This window comes from Trachemys scripta, chromosome 1 (assembly GCF_013100865.1).
Source record: "Trachemys scripta elegans isolate TJP31775 chromosome 1, CAS_Tse_1.0, whole genome shotgun sequence".
NCBI classification, from domain to species: Eukaryota; Metazoa; Chordata; order Testudines; family Emydidae; genus Trachemys; species Trachemys scripta.
The window spans coordinates 295,390,354-295,410,826 of NC_048298.1; the positions used below are offsets into that span (position 1 = coordinate 295,390,354).

The 20,473-nt window shown below is 45.2% G+C and overlaps 1 protein-coding gene across 2 annotated transcripts in view; it reads left to right on the plus strand.

The window, feature by feature from the left end:
• Positions 1-20,473, plus strand: part of SMAD9 (SMAD family member 9) — a 60,668-nt gene that overhangs the window by 36,392 nt on the left and 3,803 nt on the right. The window contains exons 4-6 of one of the 2 annotated variants that reach the window (XM_034758598.1): positions 1,662-1,769; positions 9,775-9,996; positions 18,579-18,835. In XM_034758598.1, coding sequence (XP_034614489.1) covers positions 1,662-1,769; positions 9,775-9,996; positions 18,579-18,835 — 587 coding nt within the window. The remainder of the gene's footprint in view (positions 1-1,661; positions 1,770-9,774; positions 9,997-18,578; positions 18,836-20,473) is intronic. The other variant, XM_034758599.1, reaches the window with a different exon arrangement.

The following is a 20,473-nucleotide window of genomic DNA, read 5'->3' on the forward strand; positions in this document are numbered from 1 at the left end:
AAGGTCTTTATTTCAGCTTTCTAATGCGCTCTGTTCCTTCTTGGCATCTATTAGAATGGAGGATGTGTTTTCCTATTTCTAGGCTGCTGTTCTATAAATGAAACAATTCAGGAATTAGGAGGGCTGTTTATTTTTCATTAGCGCGTATGCTTCTTTGACAAGAAGATTGGTCAGATTAAAAGAGAGTTGGCCTTCCCCAAAGTGTGAGGGATGAATACCCCTTCTGTCCCGCGTGAGCGTCGTCAGCTTGTGCCTTCTTTCAGCTGCCGGTGCCATAGGTTATCTTGGCCGGTTAAGGCTAGAGGGAAGGTACTAGTGAAAGTGATCAAACGTTTGAGAGGCCAGGCTCCCTCTGTGCATACATGTGTGGAACGGCAGCCTCTGTTCTAAAGTATTCATTCTGCAAATTACTGGCCAGCCTCTGCTCCTCCATTTGTGAGAGCGGTTATTGTGACTGAGCTGCCTTGTAGAAGAGAATTCCCAAAAGCTAAGGGTGCTCATCGTTGTCCAGTTTCCCTGCTGTTCTGTCCCTTATCTTGTTGAACGTGTATGAGCCTGATGGGAGATAGGGGTACAGACTGGGATACGGGTGATACTAGTGACCTTTACCTCTGTGCCTCCTTTCCTGTTGTCCTGCTTTAACTATCTCTTGGTTTTCTTGCAGACAGATTCGTTTAGATGGGGGACAGTTGGCTGAAACTCAATCCCGATAAAGCTTATGTAATGTTTCTGGCACTTCCCGTTTTTAAGCGGTTGTGGATGCTTTATGCACCTCCGTTATGCCCAGGGCAAGGCCACCACTTGCGAGGGAGGTCAGGAAAATAGGGGTCATTCTGCATTGCTTTCCAGAATGGAAGCTCCTAGTACAACACTACTTCACAGTGGCTATCACTAGACTTGGAAATTGCCCAATTCTGTCTAATGCAGAACTCACTACAGCTATACCCACGTTCCTCCCCTCCTGGCTAGACTATTGTAATTGAATCCTGATTGGTCTTTGCTTGAATCTGATCCAGAGGCTACAATGGCTGCAGAATGCAATGCCTCTCATTTGCTTCATGGCATAGGGCAATGCAGTTAGCAATGCCTGGTTTCCACATTCTGCCTGTAATCCATCTGATTCATTTCCAGGTCTTGCTGACAGTATATTAGTCTAGGCCTGTGTGCGGCTGTCTCTCCCCCGTCAAGGCAGTTGAGGTCAGCTAGTGTGTCTTTGCTCTCCATCCTCACCAGGATTCCATGTGAAGCGGGCTGGGTTCAGGGAGCCCACTTATGGAACTCCACCCTTAAGATGGATGCCAGTCTCTTTCCAGGGAGTTTGGGTTTGAGGCCAAACTAGGACTGGGTGCAGACTAACCAGTGCCAAAATCAAAGCTGAAATTTCTGTCATCTTGGGCCAAATCCAATCTGTATTTGGAAATTAGGACCTTTCTGCCTTTGGACCTGACACAGAGTCTAAACCGTAGGGACAGGTTCATCTCCAGGGGTTTGAATCTGAAACAGTCTTGACCTGGAGTTTGAGGAGGGAAGAGGTTCAGACTTGGATTCTGTTTTGGACCCTTCTCTAGTTAAAACTATGCTGAAGTAGAGTTGAAGAGTTCCCAGGCAGACCTGGGTAGAATTTACCAACTTGCTGATCTCAGTGTCTTTCTGTTTTTTAGTTGAAACACCCCCACCTTACAATGCAAGAGAAACACCAGGAAACCAAAATGGACGATCAGTGGATGCAACAGCTGACAATCAGTTAGTGCTATCATTGCCCAATGGAGGTAAATCTGCTGCTAGAGAAACTGAAAATATACAAGTATTTGTACTGCTTCCCAGGGAAAAATTCTTAGCCAAAGAATTATTATATATTCTTCAGAGCAGGAAGGCCTATTGTTCTTTTTCGAGTGCTGGTCCCTATGTGTATTCCACATGTGGGTATGCATTTGCACCGTGCACTCAAGTCTGGAAATTTTTCAGAGCAGTGTCCGTTGGCCCGCACATGCACAGTAGAGCTCCTTGTGCTCTTGACCTAGGGTATAAGAGGCAGTGAGGGTCAACACCTCTCCAGTTCCTTCTTACTCCCACATAGTCTGAGTCAGACTCATGTCCTCCATCGCTCAGTTGTATAACTTGCAAAGAAAGAGAAAATATTTGTAAATAGTTATATATTTTAACTTAGTAATTAGTAGTTAAATTTGTAGTTAGCATAGAGTATTTCCTTTCCCAGGTTGGGGAACCTCCAACCTCAGGGACTATGCTCAGATTCCCAGGATTCAAGAATTGCATCTCCCGCCCTTGCTCCTTTTCCATCAGATTGAACATCAGCGGTGCCTGTATTGTCTGGGTGAGGCACATATCTCTGTAAAGTGCAGGATCTGTCGCTCCTTCCCACCCAGAACTTGAAAAGCCTGTGAGCTTTGCCTATGAAAGCACCTGAGGGAGAAGTCTAGGTGGCCCTCATCTGTGCCCCTCCAAGCACATGCTTTGGAGTGGAGCCTTTGACATATAAGCCCAAGGACTCTTCTTGTAGGGCTCCCCATGAGAGTAGAGGGCACTCCTCATGGGCACAAGGACAGATCCCCACTGAGGACTGTCCACAAGAAACACCCTTCCTCCCTGAGCCTGTCCAGGTGAGGTGAAAAGTTGCCTACGGAACCAGCTCTGCTGGTGACCCCCAGATCGGAGGACAAGGCACATCTGTAACAATGGGCTCTGCCAGATCTGAAGTTAAGGAGGCAGCCCAGGCTTGTCATTCAGTAGCAAGAGAGGGATTTAAGAATTCAGTGACTTAGGTACCAGGACAAAAGATTCTGATTTTTTTTGCATCTGGGGGGTCACAAAAGTTAGAAGTAATAATGAAAACAAATACCATTATCCAGGTTGTAGTGATGAAGATCAAATAAAGGATGAGGGGAGGGAGGAATGTGTAACGCAGCAAGAGCTGAGTCAAAATCAGGACCGATTTCTTTATTGACTTCAATTTGGGGTGAGTTACTTATCCACCGTAAAGCACTCTGTTTAGAGGCTTTAGTATTTCCATCTTTTTTTTTTTTTAATGTCACATTGCTGTAATACATACTTATATTTTCTGAATAATAAGTAGTGTCACTAGTGCACAGAAAGAGCTTTACAGAAGGTCAGATCTTCCTCCCCATGCTTTGTGTGGGAGACCTAGTGAAAGCTGGGAGGGTTGTAAGCCCCCATCCGCATGCTAAAGGCTAGGGCATGGAACAGCTTTAGAGCCACTTTGCAACTTTTCTTCTTTGACTAGTGTCCCTATGAGTTCTCAACTGTAGGTGTATCTACATCCCTGCGCCTCTAATCAGAGATTTTAGGTAGCTGTGTCCGTTCAGCCCGCGCATGTGGTCTGCCTCAAGGCTATCAGTGCTGCGTGGGCAAACCCCCCACTGGGCTAAAAGAAGAAAAAAAACTTTAGTTTCCGTTTCCTGTTTTTTGGGAGGATCCTCCTTGTCCCTCCCCTCACCCTCGGAGTGTTTAGAGGTTATTCTAACTTTCTCTTGGTTTAAAAAAAAAAAAGAGAGAGAGAAGACGAGGACAGAACATCTTTTTTCTGCTAGAGGGTGATAGCTTCGACCTCCCCGGGGCATGGCTGGCTCTCCCAGCTTCAAGAGGTGCCTCTCCTGCAAGGAGTCGATTTCTGTAATGGACAGACACTCTCATGATGTCCGGTGCCTGGGAGAGTCCCATATCCCTCAGAAGTGCTCCCTCTGCCACCAGCTAAAGCTGAGGTCTCGCAAAAACTGGGAGCTGAATAATAATAAATAAATAATAATATATGGAGATATCCTATCTCCTAGAACCTGAAAGGTCATTGAGTTCAGATCCCTAAGAGGTCCCCTCAAGGACTGAATTCACAACCCTGGGTTTAGCAGGCCAATGCTCAAACCACTAAGCTATCCCTCCCCCCAGGTTAAAAGTCCTCCTTATGGAGAAGGCACTTCAGCTGCCAGGGGACTCCGGTGCTGACCCCGGATCCTCCCCAGAGCCTTCAACTTCAAAGGGAGTAGAGATGCAGAAAAACCAGCAGATTCCCCCCATAAAGGCTTGAGGAAAAAGGGCTCCAAGCACTGTTGGCCTGTCAGAGGAATTCCCCAGTGCGATCAGCCACCTTGGTACTGGCGGCTCCGAAGTGCGGTACCCAGAAGCATCAGGGTGCCTCCGCTGTGAGCTCAGCCGCACCGCCTAGAGAAGTCAGGGCTCTGCCCCCGAGGAGAAAGATAAATACCGTATTGCCTCTAAAGGAGTGGCACTGAGTAAACCTTTACCAAATGTATCAAAACTCACATCTAGGGAGTGCTCTGCATCTTGACAACCATCGGTACTAGCAGTGTATCACAGACACTCTCTGTGGTACCGAGTGAGCTGATGATACTGCAAGAGTTACAGTACCCCAGCGACCTAATGGTTCGTTGAAGAAACACAGTCGCCCTTACTCAGTATCAGGGCCCCGGTACCAAGCACATCCCAGTGCCCGGAATCGTTCTCAGCACCAGGCCTTATGCCACCAATATCTTGGTCAACGCCATCCTTACCCAGTGATGAGCCTGACAGTGACCAGGAGGATGTCATTTCCCTAGCTTCTCACCATGGCCTGCCATCACAATACAAGGGTCCTCAATTCCATTGAGCCAACCCATGATTGTGCTATGGGCCCCCCTTGGGCTTCTCCGCCATCCATGCCTTTCCCTCGCCTATGTCTGTATTGGGATCCTTGGGCGACATACACATCCCACGTGTCAAGGATGTCCATTGTCTCTCAGAGAGAATCCACCAAATGGTCCCCTCTGGCCTCTCTGTCCAGAGCCCCTGAGCCAATGGAGGAGGAAGCTTTGGAAGAACAGGAAGAAGGACTTGAAGGAGAAGCTATCCCTCCTGAAATCTTCTCCTTATCTTCACCAGACGAGGCTGTACTACTCCCCTCTTCCCCCCAATCACTTGGTGATGATTTTAAGACCAAGAGAGTGGCAGATGAGCTGTAAATTCGCCTGCAGGAGGTGACAGACACATTGTAAACTGGTGAATATTCTGCACACTGCCTCTTCATCCAGAATTGCCCTCCCAATTAATGAGATGATTCTAGATCCTCCCAAAATCATCTGGCAGACACCAGCCTCCATTGCACCAACCTGCGAGAAAGCTTGACAGGAAGTACTACATCCCTCCCAAAGAGGCAGACTTTTAGAGTCACGAACTACCAAGCTGCCATGGCCAAATAAGATTTTATTAATTATGTGAAACTTAGTGTATTTGTGGATCATCTTCCAGAGGTACAAAAGGAGCAGTTTCAGGCCATTGTCAGAGAGGGCCAGTTAGTAGCTAGAACTGTGCTACAGACAGCAATGGGTGCAGCCAATACAGCGGTCCACTCAGTCTCCATGGCAGTGGTAATGAGGCCGGCTTCCTTGTTACATCTTTCCAGGGTTGCCCAAAGAACTGCAGACGATAGTGGAAGATTTCGTGTTTGAAGGGCCCAAGCTCTTTGCGAATAAGACATACTCCTCTCTCTACACCCTGAAGGATTCCCGGCCCCCATTACGCTCTCTGGGAATCTACACTGCAGGACAAAAGAGAAGATACAGCTCTCAACCACAGCAGAGGTCATGACCTCCTCAGTACCCACCGTCACAGCACGATTACAAACTGCAGCACAAAAAGCCTGCAGTACAAAATTGGAAGCAGTCAGCATCCCAATCCGCATCCTCTCTGCCCTCCTCTGCTGAACACTTTTAACGGGGGTTGAGGGTCCAAATAGCTATTTCTTGCAACATCAGATGACTTCTGCCTGTCATGTCCCTTTGGAAGTCGCCTGGCCCTCTTTCAGAGCAGTTGGGACAATATCACCTCTGACAGATGGGTCTTGGAGATTTTCAAAGGGTTATGTCATTTAATTCCCTTTCCCTCTTCAGGGACCCTTTTCATGAGAACCTACTTCACCATGAAAATAGATGTATTACACTTAGGGGCCATAGAACCAATCATGACGCAACTCAGAGGCAAGGAGTTCTACTCATTGTTTCTTGATTCCCCAAGGTGAAGGGAGTGTAGGGGCCCATTCTAGATCTAAGGGCACTAAACAAATACGTGAAGGCACAAAAGTTCCAGATGATCACTCTAGCAGCCATTATTCCAGCTCTGGAGTAAGGAGATGGGGTTGCAGCCTTCGACCTACAAGATGCCGACTTCCAGATCTTCACCTTCACGACTCTCATAGGAACAGTCCAGTCCAGCTCCCAAACATCAGCTAGGAGCTTTCTGCAGCTGCTAGGTCATAGGGCAGCATGAACCTTTGTCACTTTAAATACCCAGATGTTCATGAGGTGTCTTCAGATGTGGCTCAATTCAGTCAATTCTCCAAACAGGGACAGACTAACCAAACTGCTATCAGTGCCCTGCATAGTAAAATACTCTCTGGACAGGTGGAAAGACCCATCCAACTTTCGAGTAGGTGTTCCATTTGTGCAACCACCACCAATGCTGACTCTAACAACAGATGCTTCCCTAATAGGCTTGGGAGCCCACCTACATGACCAAAAGGTTCAGGGCAAGTGGTCTTCCACAGGAGCGGCCCTCCATATCAATCCTTTGGCCATAACAGCAGTCAGGAACGCCTGTGCACACTTTCTGCCATTCATCAAAAATAACCACACAAAAGTCATGATGGACAATATGACTATATGTTTTACATAAATCACCAAGGGGGGTCACCAGATCTCTCTCCCTCTGCATGGAAGCACTCAAACTTTGGAATTGGTGCATCCATCACAATGTGCTTATCTCAGCTGTGTATCTGCAGACTGTGACAGCTGACAGTCTGTTGGATCTGTTCTCATGACTACGAATGGGAACTGAACTCAAAGGTGCTTCGCAACATATTCACCCTTTGGGGAACCCTACAGATCTTTTTGCTGCTTACTGAAACAAGAAACGTCCTCGCTACTACTCCAGGGCTGGCCTGGGGACACATTCACTGGGAGACGCAGTCATCCTCCTATGGGACAGGGGCCTTTTGTATGCCTTTTCCCCCATTCCCTCTCTATCCAAAGTCCTGTTGAAAATCCAACGAGACAAAGTGAGAGTTATTCTGATTGTCTCTTCTGGACAAGACAAGTCTGGTTCCCTTACCAGACACACATGACGGTATACCCCCGGTTCCTCTTTGGCCCATTTCTCCGTTGCTCTCTCAAAACAACAGGAGGAGCCTTCACCTCAATCTGCGGATCCCCTACCTCCATGGTTCACTCCTTCGTGGTTCCAAGACTAAGAGGTAAAGTGCTCTGACGAGGTGAAAGATGTGTTGCTATACAGCCGAAAGTTGACCACTCAACCTACTTACCTACAAAAATGGAAATAATTACAAATTTGGTGTCATTCTAAGCACATATACCAGGCCTTGTACTCTCTCCCTCTGGTTTTAGACCTCAAGAGGTCAAAACGCTCGCTCCACTCCCTTCAGGTACATCTTCAGTCGTAATGGCCTTCCACCATCAAGTAGACGGATACTCGGTGTTCGTTCACCTGCTGATGCATAGATTTTTTTTTTTTAAGGCATTGGTAATCTCTTCCTGCATATGAGACCACCCTCTCTGACCTGGGATCTTAACCTAGAATTAGACCTCCCTTTCAGCCCATGGCAACTTGCTCTCTCTTTCACCTGTCGATGAAGACAGCATTTCTAATTGCCATCACCTCAGGTAGGCGCATAGGAGAAATTGCGGTCCTGATTGTACATCCCCTATTTGTTGTCTTTTTTTAAAGACAAAGTAACCCTGAGGCTGCATCCCAAGTTTCTCCCTAATGACTAAGGACTTTCTTTCATTCGCAGAAAGACACAAAGGCTCCGTGATATTGGCTCAAAGACTACCCAAAAGGGTCTTGGGTTGCATTAATCTCTGTTATCAAGGACTCAACCCGTTGCCTCCATCCGGACGTACGCACTCCACAAGGTCAATTTCTACCTCAGTTGCACTCTTTAAAGATGTCCCTATCTCGGAAATCTGCAGAGTAGCAACTTGGGCCTCTGCCCACACTTTCACAGAACATTATGTGCTCGCTGGAGATTCGGCCTCCGACGTCATCTTCCGTTCCTCAGTACTCTCTGTAGTAACAGACTCCACTGTGAAGCCCTAGCCCTCCATGGGGGATACTGCGGTGAAGTCACCAATGGCGGAGCACCCATAGGGACACTATTCAAACAATAAAAAGTTACCTTGTGCAGTAACTGAGGCTCTTTGAAAGGTGTGTTCCTATGGGTACTCTACAACCTGCCCTTCTCCCCTCTACTTTGGAGTTCTTAATATGGGGCTCTGCGGTAGAGAAGGAACTGAGGGGGGTTTCCTACGCTGCGCTAGAAAGCCTCGAGGCAGACCACAAGGGAGGGAGAGGAGAGCGCATATGCGGGCTGAACAGACCTAAAATCTCCAATTAGAGCTGCAGGGTCACAGATATATCTGCAGTGGAGCATCCTTAGGGAGACACATCTTGAAGAACCATCATTACTGCAGAAGGTGAGTAACTTTCTCTTTCTGCAGCCTCTTGGCTGCAGTAATGACTACAGACCTCAGCTTGCAGACCTACTGACTTGCTCCTCCCTTAGCCACACATTCACCTGTCTCAGAGACCACCACCGTGGAGCTGTGCCCCATGGAATCTATGGTATGAGGAGTCCCTCTGCTCTGGTTTCCTATGGCCTGCTCTGAGTGCAGTTGTTACGATTGCTCATCGTACTGCAGTACTGCACAGACACCAGGTTCAGGGCCTGGCTGTGCTGAGCACTGTGCGCAAACATATTAAAGTACAGTCCCTGCCCCCAAAAGCTTACAATCTCAATTAAGATAGGAAGTAACAAGTGCATGTAGTAGACAACTGGAGGGGAGGGAGGATGAGGGTAACCATGCTAGGAACATGTGGGTACATATCACACCCATGTGACAGCCACCAGGTTTCCAGTCATCTTTCCTCTCCTCTCCCCCACCACAAATAAATACTCCCAGAAACATTAAGGACATCATTGATTCCTGCTGGCCACCTGCCTAGCTACTCTCAGTTGGAAACATATTGTACATTTCACAGCAGGAGTGGGTTTCACTGCTTTTTGGGTCTCACATGCCCATGGCAGGGGGACAGGTTAATTAATGCTCATGGGACAAATAAGATTCAGTACAAATAAGCACCCAGATGGATCCTTAACCAGACTTTGAGTCTGCAAAACTTGGGGTTCCAGCAAGAACGGCCTTTCCTGTGGCATTTTGGCATTTCTGCCTGTACTCTCAGGTGGAAACAGGCCATCCTGAGGTGTGTGAAAATGAAAAATAAGAAATAAAACAGAGGAATGATACATGCAAACCTCCTTGCTTGGCGTTAGGTTTAATCACACATTGCATGAAGGCTTAGCTCACTTTTTATTGTAAAACTGAACCAGTTTGCTCATTCCTGGCTCCTGTTGTTTGTCAGAGATACAGTGCACATAGCTTTGCAGTGCCCGGGCAGTTAACTCAATCTGCACATGCTCTACTTTAAGCATAAGAGTTGTCTCACTGGAGTCTCAGCGGGACTACTCACATGCTTCCAGTTAAGCACATGCTCAAGTTCTCTAATGTTCTCCCTTTGGGAGCACTAGTCAGCAAACTAAGAAGAAATGGAATCTGCTGTTGAGACTGCCTCTGACGAAAAGTGACTGATTAGATGGAGATAATGGTCTGAGAGAGTTTGGATAGAAAAATAAGCATTACTGTGACCTAGGCACCTGATTTATTTTATTTCCTACAGACTTTCGACCTGTTTGCTATGAGGAACCCCAGCACTGGTGCTCAGTTGCCTACTATGAACTCAACAACCGAGTAGGGGAGACTTTCCAGGCTTCTTCTCGGAGTATTCTTATAGATGGATTCACGGATCCTTCAAATAACAGGAACCGATTCTGTCTTGGACTGCTCTCTAATGTCAACAGGAATTCTACTATAGAAAACACCAGGCGACACATAGGAAAAGGTAAGAGCAAATTCCCTCTTATTGGTAAGGAACAGAGCTTGGAAGAACGTCCATGGTCTAGAACTAGAAAAGTCTGTCTGTCCGTTGTATCTGTCTGTCTATCTAACAAACATGAATATAAAGCCACCTGCTCGGCTTCTTTCTGAAGCAGTAGATGAGGCATTGGCCCTTTACTGGGAAGAGGGTAGCTTTTTACACAGATTATTTACTTGGCCTACATGGAACCCATAATTAAAAACAAAACTTTGCTCTAACTTAGAAGTATGTGTTTTCACATATCAGAACTTCTGGCAATGGAGAATATTGCCATTGAAATGTCACTAAAAAAATAATTATTGGTCCCTGACTGCTGGTTTTTCTATCACCAGAAAGCAGGCGGAGAGAGACAACATGCTAACTAGCCGAGCTATAAATTTAAATAGACTGCTAAAGTTTCCTCTGTTGCTTTTTTTCTCTTGTTAAGGAAACCAGTCCAATCTGATTCTGTGTTTCTGGGAACTTTTACCAGTTAAATCTAAGAGAAATCTAAGGTTCTTTTTCAAGTGATTGCCCACATATATTCCACTTCCAGTGAAGTGCACATGTGATCCACACACACAGGACTGAATTCTTTTGGCCAGCAGTGTCCACTGGGGCCATGCCTGCACTCTGTATGCCCTCGTGTCCCCCTCCTGAGGCCAGAAAGAGCAGAGCAGGTCCAGCCATCCATCAGTTCCTTCTGATCGCCTGTGACAGTAAGACCAAACCCCTGCAGTGCCGCTTCACTGTGCATTGTGTGACTTTGCCTACTCATGTATATAAATTAATTGTAGATAACGTCATTAGTATAGTTGCCATTTTTCTCTTACACCTGCTAGGTTTAAAACAAATATATATTTAGTGTCCTTAGAGGCTTCTCTGGTACCAAGACTGCTGTAGCTGAAACAAAATCCCTGGAGTTCAAAACTTGCCCCTCCTGTGATACAACTATTCTACTCAATGAGCATTTTAGGTGTCTTTTTGCCTTGAAGAGGGGCACATCCCCATCAGATTCTCCATCTGCCCACCCCTTCTCCAAGAAGACACAGAAGGCTGCTCCTTGCTGCAGCTCATCTCTGTTAGCAAGTTCCAAATTGGGTAAAGCTTGCCCAGTTGCCAGTATTTAGTGGAAACTTCTAGTCTGTGGCAGCCAGGTTGCTGGTCATCTCTTTGATCTGTCATGTCTTTCCTCCCTGGGAGTTTGGCATCTGGACATCCCAGCTTGCCTGGAGTTTTTGCAGTTGTTGCTCCAACAGAGATTTGACAGCCCTCAGCCCTTTCTGGGAATCCTCCAGGTGCTGCTGTAATTTGTTTTGTCAAGCTTCCAGGTCTTGTTTTAAATTCCTTTGAGAAAACTCCAGCTCTGGTTGTATGTCTTGTTTAAAATCCCACTGGTCATTTTTGATTCTGCAAGCACCTCCTTTATTTGTTCCGTCTTGGTTAACAGGAATCCAGCTCACAGTCTCTTTTTCTCTCTCCTTGGAAACTGGATGCCGCTCTTGGCATCAGCGTGGCCCCTTTTCAACTTGAGCGGCTAGTCACATTTATGGGGCCCTGAGGATGTTCCAGCTGGAAGTAGAAGTTGATGGATTCTGATATTCTCTTTGATGCAGTCTTGTTTATTTACTAGGAATGTACAAAGTCCTCCTTCTCCGAATGCAGGAGGAACCCAGAACAAAAGGAGCAGTTTCTTAGTTTACAGATCCAAGACTCTTTAGTCCACAGCCCCAAAAAATCTCTCTAGCTTTTTTCAGGGTCACATGGTGTTCATAGGCTACTGCTTGGCCTTCTTGCTTTTTTGCCTCTCTCTCTCTGTTCCTGTCTTTTTCAGTCTTGTATCGCTTCTGCCATTCCTCTCCCTCCCCCATACACACCTACCCAAAACAATATTCAGCCAAAAACTTTTGGGTGGATTCACACTCACCTACAGTCTTCAGCTTAAACCTCTCCAACGCATCATCAGTGATCTACAACCCATCCTGGACAATGATCCCTCGCTTTCACAGACCTTGGGAGGCAGGCCAGTCCTCGCCCACAGACAACCTGCCGACCTTAAGCATACTCTCACCAGCAACCACACACCGCACCATAACAACTCTAACTCAGGAACCAGTCCATGCAACAAACCTCGATGCCAACTCTGCCCACATATCTACACCAACAACTCCATCACAGGACCTAACCAGATCAGCTATATCATCACTGGTACATTCACCTGCACATCCACCAATGTTATATATGCCATCATGTGCCAGCAATGCCCCTCTGCTATGTACATTGGCCAAACTGGACAGCCACTACATAAAAGGATAAATGGACACAAGTCAGATATCAGGAATGGTAATATTCAAAAACCTGTAGGAGAACACTTCAACCTCCCTGGACACACAATAGCAGATTTAAAGGTAGCCATCTTACAGCAAAAAAACTTCAGGACCAGACTCCAAAGAGAAACTGCTGAGCTTCGGTTCATTTGCAAATTTGACACCATCAGATCAGGATTAAACAAAGACTGTGAATGGCTATCCAACTACAGAAGCAGTTTCTCCTCCCTTGGTGTTCACACTTCAACTGCTAGCAGAGGACCTCACCCTCCCTGATTGAAATAACCTCATTATCTCCAGACTGATTCTTGCCAGCATATTTATACCTGCCCCTGGAAATTTCCATTACATGCATCCGACGAAGTGGGCATTCACCCACGAAAGCTTATGCTCCAATACATCTGTTAGTCTTAAAGGTGCCACAGGACACTCTGTTGCTTTTTACACTCTCCTTGTATCTTAGATGGGGATTTATGCTCATAGGCATGTTAACTGAAGGGTGAGTTCACACCTGTCGATCTCAATGGGGGTTTAACTCAACCCACAATAAGGTTTCACCCAGCTCATAACAATATCTTCCTGCCACTTCTGTGACCAGCAAATGGATCACCAGTTTTAACCTTCTCAAAATAAAACAAAGCATGGAGTTTTGGATTTCCTTCTCCCTCTTCACTGCTTTCTTTTTTGTTACTTCTCTCTCTGAGGGGATCAGAGTAATTGGGACATTTTAACCAAGGCTATGTCTACACTACCACTTTTGGCATAGTTACTGCCACTCGTGGAGGTGGTTTTATTATGTTGATGGGAGAGCTCTCGCCCACAGGCATAGAGCAGCTACGCAAGTGATCTTACAGCGGCACAGCTGCAGCGATACAGTGTAGACATGGCCTAAGGCTCAGTTAAAACAGGCCCTTACTGTCTACTGAAATCAACAAAAGTTAGAAGCCTAAATGCCTTTGTGGATTTGAGCCTAATGATCTTCTGTTCTGTGACTGGTCCTCTTCCTTGTTCACACAACTTTGAATCAGCACTTGCCATGATATGATTGTCAAGTATCAGAGGGGTAGCCGTGTTAGTCTGAATCTGTAAAAAGCAACAGAGGGTCCTGTGGCACCTTTAAGACTAACAGAAGTTAGTCTTCTGTTAGTCTTAAAGGTGCCACAGGACCCTCTGTTGCTTTTTTCATTAAATGATTGAAGATCAGACTGGAAACCAGGAACTCCTGAATTCTGTTTCTGTCTCTGCCACTAAGTCACTTGGATGAGTTGCTGAAACTCTGTGTCTTGGTTTCCCCTCCGTAAAGCTGAAATAATAATACTTATCTAATTGACATTAGTTGTCTGAGGATTAAGTAGTTAGAATCCAAATGTCACTTAGAAGATCTAAAACAATTTATGGATAATGATGTTGACATTTAGTCTTATAAAAGTTTTGATATAGGTCACTGATGCATTGGCAGGCCAACGGCAGAAACAGGGAAGAAATGTGAACAAATTTGGCCTTGCCACAGAAAAATAAGCAACCCATCTCTACTACAAGTGTTTCCAGGAGAATTCTAGCCTTTTAAATAATGTCTCCTTTCCTGATTGGGATCCAGAATAATCAATAAACATACATGCCCCTGTTGGTATAATCCCAAATGCCTCTATTGCAGTCTGCATTTAAAAAACAAACAAACTCTGAAGTGTTCAGTTATGGATTTCCCCCTTCCATTGGAATGGCTTCTGCTGGAGGACATAAAACAGCCAAATTGAACCGGACTATTCCCTGCTGAAGATACACTCAAGTTTTTTCAGGTTGTAATTTATTTAGTTGCAGTAGTAAGTCTTGGTCAGAAGCTTTCATTAAGCAATGATCAGCTAAACTACATTTCCTTTTTTTTTTTTTTTTTTTTTTTTATTATTATTATTAAATGAAGGTCCAACAGAACCAACTCTCAGTGGCCCCACCCAGTTCCCAATCTCAAAACAATATTTTAATTGTCTCTAGTCCAGTCTTGAGACTGAATGATTGAATATGGTAAAGGCCTAAGCCAAGTAACAAATCTGATATGCTTGGTACAAAAAACAGCAAATCTGAAGGCCAAATGCAAGGCCATTCCTCGGCCTCCCACCTTTCTACGTACACCTCTACCCCGATATAACGCGACCCGATATAATACGAATTCGGATATAACGCGGTAAAGCAGTGCTGTGGGGGGGCGGGGCTGCACACTCTGGCGGATCAAAGCAAGTTCGATATAACGCGGTTTCACCTATAATGCGGTAAGATTTTTTGGCTCCCGAGGACAGTGTTCTATCGGGGTAGAGGTGTATTGTCCTTTGGAACAGTTAAGATGTTGTGATGCTTCGTGAAACCCCAAATCGTTAATATTTCTTTTTGAACAGTGGAAATGAGAGAGTCGTCCAGTTCCAGTTTATCTTAAAATGAAGACAAAGACTGTATAAGAACATACGCTAGTAGTGTGTTGTAGATCCATAAACAACAATTGTTAGGCCTCTCACGGTTAAGATTCTCATTTGAGGCAGCTAGTTCCTATGAGTTTCTGCCCAAAGGGCAAGAGAGGGAATGATCTCCAGAGCAGGAAGAAAATGTGGTAAACACTAATGGTTCTCATCTGTTCAGATTTGAAGATCTGTCTGTGTTGATAAAAAATCCTAGAACCTTACATTAGGAATCTACTCAAAGGAAGAAAGCTAATTGCCCACGGAGGATCCTCATCCAGCCGAGACTCTTAATTTCTCTGCATTTCCTATTCATCCAACTTGAAAGGAAAATGCCCAGAAGGAGGGGAAATGCCCTAAGCACAGGACTGTAAGACAGGTCCAATGATTCATAGTTCCTAAAGCATGTCAGATAGACAGATGAAAGCTGTTGAAATGGATACAACTATCTCTTCTGTTAACAGAAAAAACAGCGAGTAAACAAGATTAGGTCACTAGGATAAGTGTATGTAATAGAATTGTCATCCAGTGTACCAGCATGAAACAGTTTCCTGGAAATACCACATCAAAGCAAGTAATAATCCAGAGCACAGTGCAATTACCTGCTAGAAATTGGTCCAATTTCAGCAGTCAAACTTCAAAGACAGACATGAGGCTTCTGATCTGTTTACTTTGTAGTACCGAAAAGTTCTGGAGGATTCTAGGGTGCCAGATCTCAGGGATCTGAAGAGATGAACAAAATCCCATAAAAGCATGGGAACTCCTGATTTGGGGATTCTGGAAGTGAGTGCAGCTGACTGGCTGTCATTGAAAGTGCTTGTCTCCAGTGAATGCATACTGGAGAAATGGAAATACTTACTGGCATTTTAGTTTCATTATATTCATGTTTTTTTTTTTTTTTAAATCCACAAAAATAAAATACTGTCACCGAAATGTTCAGAAGTGACTTATGAGTTTGGTTGTCTTTCATGTTGGATGCTCAGTTTGAGATACCTTTAAAGGGATTTGATTTTCAGAGGGTGGGTACTCTGCATTTTCTGAAAATCAGGTCCTTTAAGTTGTCTCAAGTTGGGCACCCAAAATTACTAGCATCTGCTGAAAATTTAAGCCACAGTGAATATTTCTATTCCTAGTTTTCTCTTCCTGCCCCGAGGCTGGTCAGTGGCAGTGTTCTCGCTCTGTCTGCCTATATCACATACTTCTATTGCCCTGTCACTGTAGTGTCTGAGCAGTTCACTATTACATATATTTATCCGCACAGCACCCCTGTTGTTCCCACTTTACAGATGGACAAAAAAAAGAGGCCCAGAGGCTTGTCTTCATTGCAACAGGTAGCTCCACAGTTACTACACTTGAGATAGCTTAGCTTGAGTGAGAGCAGCCACACTGAGCTAGAGATTAACTCTAGCTAGTGCCTGTGCAACATTAATTTGGCTTCCTTATGCATGTGCGTTATGATACAGTCTTTAATTACGTGATCATATAGTGTGTTTTCCACAGAACCCATCTCATTCAATGCACAGGTTGGACCTGCTCTGGACATGAATCAGGGCTGTGTAGTGAAGGCAACTGTTGTCTGTGTGACTCCTGCTTCATTTATTGCCAAAGTTGGAAGGTGTGTGGTGAATGGGGCAGGGGACTACAGTAAAGGAAAGCATGGTCTCATGTTGAAGGCAGTTGAATGCTGCCCTGAAAAATTGGATTCTGCCTCTGCCCCAGTGCTCCTGTGTGATGTTTGAACTCATAAAGTACTATATAATACTAAGTAGGGCTGTCAAGCGATTAAAAATAAATAAATCATGACTAATCGCGCGATTAAAAAAATTAATCACTCGATTAAGAATAGAATATCATTTATTTAAATATTTTTGGATATTTTCTACATGTTCAAATATATTGATTTCAGTTACAACATATAATACAAAGTGTACAGTGCTCACTTTATTATTACTTTTATTACGAATATTTGCACTGTAAAAAAAATAGTATTTTTCAATTTGCCTAATACAAGTACTGTAGTGCAATCTCTTTATCATGAAAGTTGAACTTACAAATGTAGAATTATGTACAAAAAATAACTGCACTCAGAAATAAAACAATGTAAAACTTTAGAGCCTACAAGTCCACTCAGTCTTACTTCTTGTCCAGTAACCCTTGTCTTGCCAGGGGCCCGTGAGCCAGGGGGCATGGCCTCCCTTGGAGACTGATGGGGAGGGACAGACATGCAATCCTACATTCAGGTACCAGCCCATTATTACTCCATCCATGTAATCACTATATCTCATGGTTGTTACTGTAAAGTCACAAATTTCCTATACAGAATAATAAAATATTGCTACTGATACATATAAACATCTACATACATACACTTTAAATATAACATATTATCATGCACAGAACAAACCTTTCAGTGATTTATGTCACAATTCTATTCCATACAAAAAAACTACACCAAAAGAACATTATTAAGGTTGCAAAATCAAGCATACTACAAAGTTAGGAAATGCCAGAATTAAGGTTGCCTGCGGAGTCTTAATTTCCTCCCCTGCACTCCCAATGCACACTGGATATGCCTCATTCAGTACACAGAATGGATGGTGCTCTCTTACTGAGCAGCCATTCAACAGTTTGTTTTATCCTCATTGTTCAATGTGGTCCCTGCCTTATTTACACTACCCAAACCCTGCTACAAAGACAACAGTATTAATTTCCTCATGCGTTTTCCGCTCATCGCTACAGCATCTGAGTGTTTAAAAATATTAATTAATTACTTTTCCCAACACTCTGAGAGATGAGGGGGTATCACTTCCACCTTACAGATGGGGAACCGAAGCACAGACAGATTAACACCAAATGTATTCACTAATTTTGAGTGCCCCAGTCTCTGAGGCCTTGGCCCTCTAAGCAGGGCCAGGCAACAAGTAGTCCAGGGCTCTGGCCTCAGGCAGAGCAGAGAAACGAGTGGTCTAACAAGCTCAGATCCTCAGGCAGGAAGAGCAATAAGCAATCTAGGGCTCATGCCTGCGAACAGGTTAGAGCACCAATCTAGGGGCTCAGGCCTTCAGGCAGGGTGGCGCACCAAAGAGTCTTGACGTCCTAGCTCTGGTAAGCAGCAGACAAACGCAGGCTTCTTGGCCTAAAGTGGGGAGGCTGCCACGCTGGGGTGGGGTTGGCAGTAGGGGGGCCCCAGGCCCACCCTACTCCACCGGGTTCCAGCCCAGGGCCATAACATTGGCAGGCCTTAACATGGTTCCGTCAATGGGTCGCGGTGATCCAGCGAAACATGCTGACCTGGATTCAGGCAACAGCACAACTGGACTATAGTCAGGTGTCCCTGGGCTACTTCCTATACTCCCTTCACTGTGTACCTGGGTCTTGGGGTTGTCCTCAGTCTCCCCAGAATATGTCGCCAGCAACAGTCCCAGCAGCTCCTCGGCATCCTAGTTGGCTGGCAGCTCTGGTGATCCTGGTGAGTTAGCGCAGTTGAGGTCCTCTTCAGGCTCTCGTTCTAGCAGCAGGTGGGAGGCATCTGTCTCCTTTGGTGGCTCTAGGCCAACTGAGCTTCAGGGCCCGCCCTTTATACTTCCTGCCCCACCCCTCTGCTTTCCAGCAGGGTGGGAGTGGATGTCCTGACTCCGTGCACCAAGGTGTGGACAGGGATTCCTTCCCATCAGTCTCCAAGGGAGGCCACGCCCCTTGCTACACTGTACAGAAGTAAAGTAGCCAAAGCATAAAGCCCTGATATAATATATGTCAAGGATTACAGAGAAATAACTTGTGGTTTTGTCCTTTCAAGGTGTCCATCTCTATTATGTTGGTGGCGAGGTGTATGCAGAATGCGTGAGTGACAGCAGCATTTTTGTACAGAGCCGCAACTGTAACTATCAGCATGGCTTCCACCCAGCCACTGTCTGCAAGATCCCCAGCGGCTGCAGCCTCAAGATTTTCAACAACCAGCTCTTTGCCCAGTTGCTCGCCCAGTCAGTCAACCATGGCTTTGAAGTGGTGTATGAGCTGACCAAGATGTGCACTATCCGAATGAGCTTTGTTAAAGTAAGGATTCCTTTTCTTCTGTTGCCTTTCTGGTAAGAAAAGGGAAATCTCAGAGATTAGTTAACTGTGTTGATTTTTTCCAATAGAGTTTTGTCTAGCCACCAACATAAAAAAATGCATGAATGCTACTAAACAATTCACAGTCTGTAGTTGCTGTAGAATGAAAGTGATGGGGCCTAGCTGTGAGGTGCTGAACACCTTCAGTTTTCATTGAACTTGGTAGGAATTGATGGTGTTCCACACATTTCTGATCTCTCGCCGCAAGGAACGAAGAGAATCTCTTCAAAGCTGTTCATCCTTCCCAGCCATGTTCAGCTAATGAGTTAGCAGCTCCTTATGATCAATAGTATTGAAGATAACTGCCCACTGACTTGAGGAGACTGTTGACCACTGAAACTATTGCTTTTCTGGGCCATGGCCTGGTCTAAAGCCAGACTAACTGCTCTCTAGAAACTTGGAACGTATCAGATTCTGCTAGAGTTGATTTTTCTACTGTCTTCTCAATGCCCTTTCCCAGCAAGAGGAGACTAGGGCCAGATTTTCACATCTACGTACCCAGAGTCAGACTCCATAATCTGTATTTATGCCCCTAGATAAAGGTGGGATGATTTTCAGAGTGACCATCATTCCCATTCACTATCCGTTGGAGTTGGGGTTGCTCAGCACCTCTGAAAACCAGCCCACTGCTGTTTAGGTGCAGAGTTCGAAGCCTGAATTTAGGTGCCCAGGATTGGAAATATCGACTTAAGTGAAAAATGGCAACGCTTAGGAGCAAGGGATAGAATACAGAACTTTTTGAGCTCTGCCGGCAGCTTGCCCTCTCATTTACAATTACAGTTTATAACCTCACAGGCCCATCCATCTCCCATTAGCTTGTCCTGACTAAGGCCATGTCTACACTATGCAGCTTTTAGTGACACGGCTGTATTGATACAGCCGTGTCGTTAAAAGTCGGGCAGTGTAGCTGCTGTTTGTTGGTTCTTTTGCCAGCAAAATACTTTAACACCTCTGTTAAAGTTTAACACCTCTGACAAAAGTTTTGTCGTTCAATTGTAAGACATAGCCTAAGAGGAGCCTGGTGACTTTCAGGTGGTTGAACAAACCTCTCCCAGTGCCTCTCGAGCTTATGATTGCAGTTCTGGGAGAAAGCTAATCACAGAGGACTGGAAGTTTTTCTCTGCACTTCTTCAGCTCTGGAAGACTCCCCCTAGTTTATCTTGTTTGTAATAACTGACAGGTCTTTGCAGCTTTATACAAGAAGTAGTGCTGTCCAAATGACTGCAGTTAGCTGACTATTTATGCCAGAGGGGACGGGGCTTTTGGGCCAAGAATCAGGACTGATATGCCTAGAATGAATATCAGCAGGGTCAACCACCCCCCTCCTCCTTGCAAAGTGTCTAAACAGCTTTCTTAGTGCAGACCTTTCCTATAAAACCTTAAGGACCGAAGTCCTATCTGCATTTTGTGGACATTAAAAATCCCCTGGCACTTTTTTCCTAAGGCAAAGTCTCCCAAACCATGACCTGCTCTGTTATGCTGTGCTCCAGTTTGGGAAGGAATTGAAGTCTTGTACAACTCAAGTATTAGTAGCGAAAACAGTGTTCTTTGTTAGTGGAAGACATGAATGGGCATGTTTGT